General features: G+C 49.7%; 1 protein-coding gene across 1 annotated transcript in view; it reads left to right on the top strand.

The window, feature by feature from the left end:
* STX2 (syntaxin 2) overlaps positions 1-3,342 on the top strand; it is a 43,134-nt gene that overhangs the window by 12,863 nt on the left and 26,929 nt on the right. The window contains exon 3 of the mRNA XM_006874080.1: positions 1,675-1,749. Within this exon, the coding sequence (XP_006874142.1) occupies positions 1,675-1,749 (75 nt within the window). The remainder of the gene's footprint in view (positions 1-1,674; positions 1,750-3,342) is intronic.

Below are 3,342 nucleotides of genomic sequence, written 5' to 3'. Positions count from 1 at the left end.
GTGTGTGCACTGCAGGGCATGTTCTAGGTGTGGGGACACTGTGTGTGCACTGCAGGGCGTGTTCTAGGTGGGAGGACACAGTGTGTGTACTGCAGGACGTGTTCTAGGTGTGGGGGCACTGTGTGGTGCTACGGCTGTGTCTTTCAGGAGTTGGGGAGTGAAGCAGTTTCCAGTACCTGGAGTTGGGGTCTCCTTTATATTCCTCTCATGTTGTTGTGAGTGGTTTCAGTCAGTTCTGCCTTCTGGTGAGCCTGTGTTATTGAGAACTGCCCCTTAGGACTCCTAGACTGTGATCAGACTTGCTGCCGCTGTTCATAGTGTCCCTGTAGAAGAGTCCAGCTTCCCCTTAGGGGTTCCTACGCTGTCACCCTTACAGGGCTGATGGCTGCAGACGGACCAGAACCCCCAGCCGTGGTTGAGCTGCAGTGGAGGTATCTGCTGAACTTCCTGTTCTGACAGCAGCCTCCAGGAACTGAGGCAAGGCCTGAGGCAGGTCACTGAGGGCGGGGCCCTCCATGTGACGTGGGTGGGAGAGAGGGAGGATCTGGAATGTTCTCCTAACACACTATGTGACGTGTCCTGGTTTCCAGAGTCTTCTTACCTTCGTCTTAGTAGACTTTTCGTGTCTAGATGATTCTTGTGTTGTGTTTCAGTAGTTCAGGTCTCAGGCCTCGGATGGGCACAGACCCTGCCCTGTTCTGTGTAAGAAGGAGAGTCCTGAATTTCACTGCTACCTCGGCTTTCCCCAGCGGAGTCCAGCTGACTCACTGCGCAGGGCCCCTGGGGACAGCTCCTGCCTCGGAGCACTGCTCAGTGGCTTGCTAAGCCCACAGGCCTGTCGGTCACTGGTGGCCAGTAACTGTGATGTACTTCAGTTGCCCATTCACTTGTGCCGTCCTTTATGGGCTCCCCTCCCCTGCTACCGTAGACAGATAGTCCTGGCTTTTCCAGCTGAGGTTTCCCTGTTCGTTTATGTGGATCCCACTCACAACCAGCTGTAGGACAGAGTTGAGCTGCTCCATAGAGGTTTTGAGTCTGTAACTCTCTAAGGACGCAGACTGCCGCCTCATTGGCCCGAAGAGCAGCTGGGGGGCTTGAACTGCAGAACTCTTGGTTCACAGCTGAGCATTTTAATATTTTTTCCTATGTAATTCCTTATTTCTTGTCAGTATTACAGAGTTTTTGAGTTTTGTTGTTGTTATTGTTAGGTGCCATCGAGCCGGTACTGACTCATAGCAACCCTGTGTACAACAGAACAAAACACTGCCCAGTCCTGTGCCATCCTGACAATCATTGCTATGCATAAGCCCATCACTGCTGCCACGGTGCCAATCCATTTCATTGGTGGTTTTCCGCTCTTTCTCTGACCCTCCATGTTACCAAACTTGATGTCTTTTTCCAGGGACTGGTCCCTCCTGACAGTATGTACAATGTGTGAGAGTTGAAGTCTGGCCATCCTGGCCTCCACGGAGCAGTCTGGCTGCACTTCTCTGTTCTGTTGAAACAGTTGCAGAGTTAAATGGCAAGAGGTGGCTGCTACTGTATGACACTCCGGTGCTCATTGGTCAAACGAGTGATTGAGACCTTGTAGGCATTGAACTGCTTTTGTCTTTCTGTTTACAGGTGAGGTCTCCATAAAGGTATATTGTTAACATTCTGTGTTTTCCATTTCAGTGCCGGAAAAATGATGATGGAGACACAACTGTTGTTGTTGAGAAGGACCATTTTATGGATGACTTCTTCCATCAGGTGAGATTCTTCTCCTAAGAGCAGCCAGTGGCCTTGCTAATATCATTGTGTTGCTGTGGTTGTGCAGTGCTGTTGAGTCAGTTCTGACTCACAGAGACCCTGTATGAGATTTCCAAGGTGAGCCTGGTGGGTTTGAACCTGCAACCTTGCAGTTAGCAGTCCAGTGCTTATCCAACAGCATCACACCAGGACGTATTTATCAACTGGACACCATTCTAAATATCAGTGAGATGATCATTTGTAAAAGTTGCTATCTGAACTGTTAAAGTTCTCTAGAATTTTTACTGCTCTCAAAATACAGGTTACTTGTGAAAACCAAGGAGCTCTGGTTGTTGTGAAGGAGCTCTGGTAGTGTAGTGGTTACGAATCGGGCTGCGAACCTTAAGGTCAGCGGTTCGAAACTACTAGCCGCTCCGTGGGAGAAAGATGAGGCTTTCTACTCCCGTAAGGATTTATACCCTCGGAAACCCTGTACAGGGTCGCTATGGGTTGGAACCGACTTGACGGCACTTAACAACAACAACAACAACTATCAAGGTCAGTAGCTTGAAACTACCAGCCGTTCCATGGGAGAAAAATGAGGCTTTCTGCTCCCATAAAGATTTACAGCCTCGGAAACCCTGTACAGAGTCACTATGAGTCAGAACCGACTCCACAGTACTTAATAACAACAACAACTATCAAGGTCAGTAGCTTGAAACTACCAGCCGTTCCATGGGAGAAAAATGAGGCTTTCTGCTCCCATAAAGATTTATAGCCTCAGAAACCATATGGTAGAGTCGCTGTGAGTCAGAACTGACTCCACGGCATACCATCACCACCCTCACCACAAATCAAATCCTCACCAAATCCACTGGCCGGGGCTGGGTGAGAATGGAGGAATTATGTGTCGAACAGGGTAGAGCCTCTCTCCTCCCCAATAAGAGGATGTCTGCGCTCAGGGCAGGCCCCTTCTTAGCAAGGAGGTTCTGTGCGCTGACTCATGTGCACAGGATCCTTTGAGTGAGTTCGAGGCTGGTGGTGGTGGCCCAGGCCATCACTGGTAGACAGGGCCACACCCTGGGGTGTGGTTGTTAATGTTCTCACCAGAAGGCCCACGGCTCCTCCAGACTGGGGCCACCCAGCCTTTTAGACCGTGAACATCCTGGTCTCATGGCTGTCCACCCTTGGCTGAGGTGGTGCTCAGAGACCAGTGTGACTCACTATGTGCATTGTCCAGACCTGGGAGGGAAGGGTTCTACATTCTGACTAACCCTATGGGCATTTTCCCAGAGTTCTCTTCTTGCTCATAAGCACATGTGTAATTGTAGAAGCTTTGCTTTGCCTGGTGGTATGGTTTGAATCCACCACTCGACTGTCAGTTTGTCGTACCGTGGTGGCTTGTGAGTTGCTGTGATTCTGGAAGCTATGCCACGGGTATTTTAAATACCAGCAGGATCACCCATGGTGGACAGCTTTCAGATAAACTTCCAGATGAAGACAGACTAGGAAGAAGGAGACATGGACTGCTTCTGAATATTTAGTCACGAGAGACCTTCTGAATAGCAGTAGAACGCTGTAAGATGAGCTCTTCAGGTTGGAAGGCACTCAAAA

This window comes from Chrysochloris asiatica, unplaced genomic scaffold (genome assembly GCF_000296735.1).
Source record: "Chrysochloris asiatica unplaced genomic scaffold, ChrAsi1.0 scaffold00261, whole genome shotgun sequence".
Lineage (NCBI taxonomy): Eukaryota > Metazoa > Chordata > Mammalia > Afrosoricida > Chrysochloridae > Chrysochloris > Chrysochloris asiatica.
Note: the sequence above shows the minus strand (reverse complement) of the source record. Positions and strands in the feature narration are given on the sequence as shown.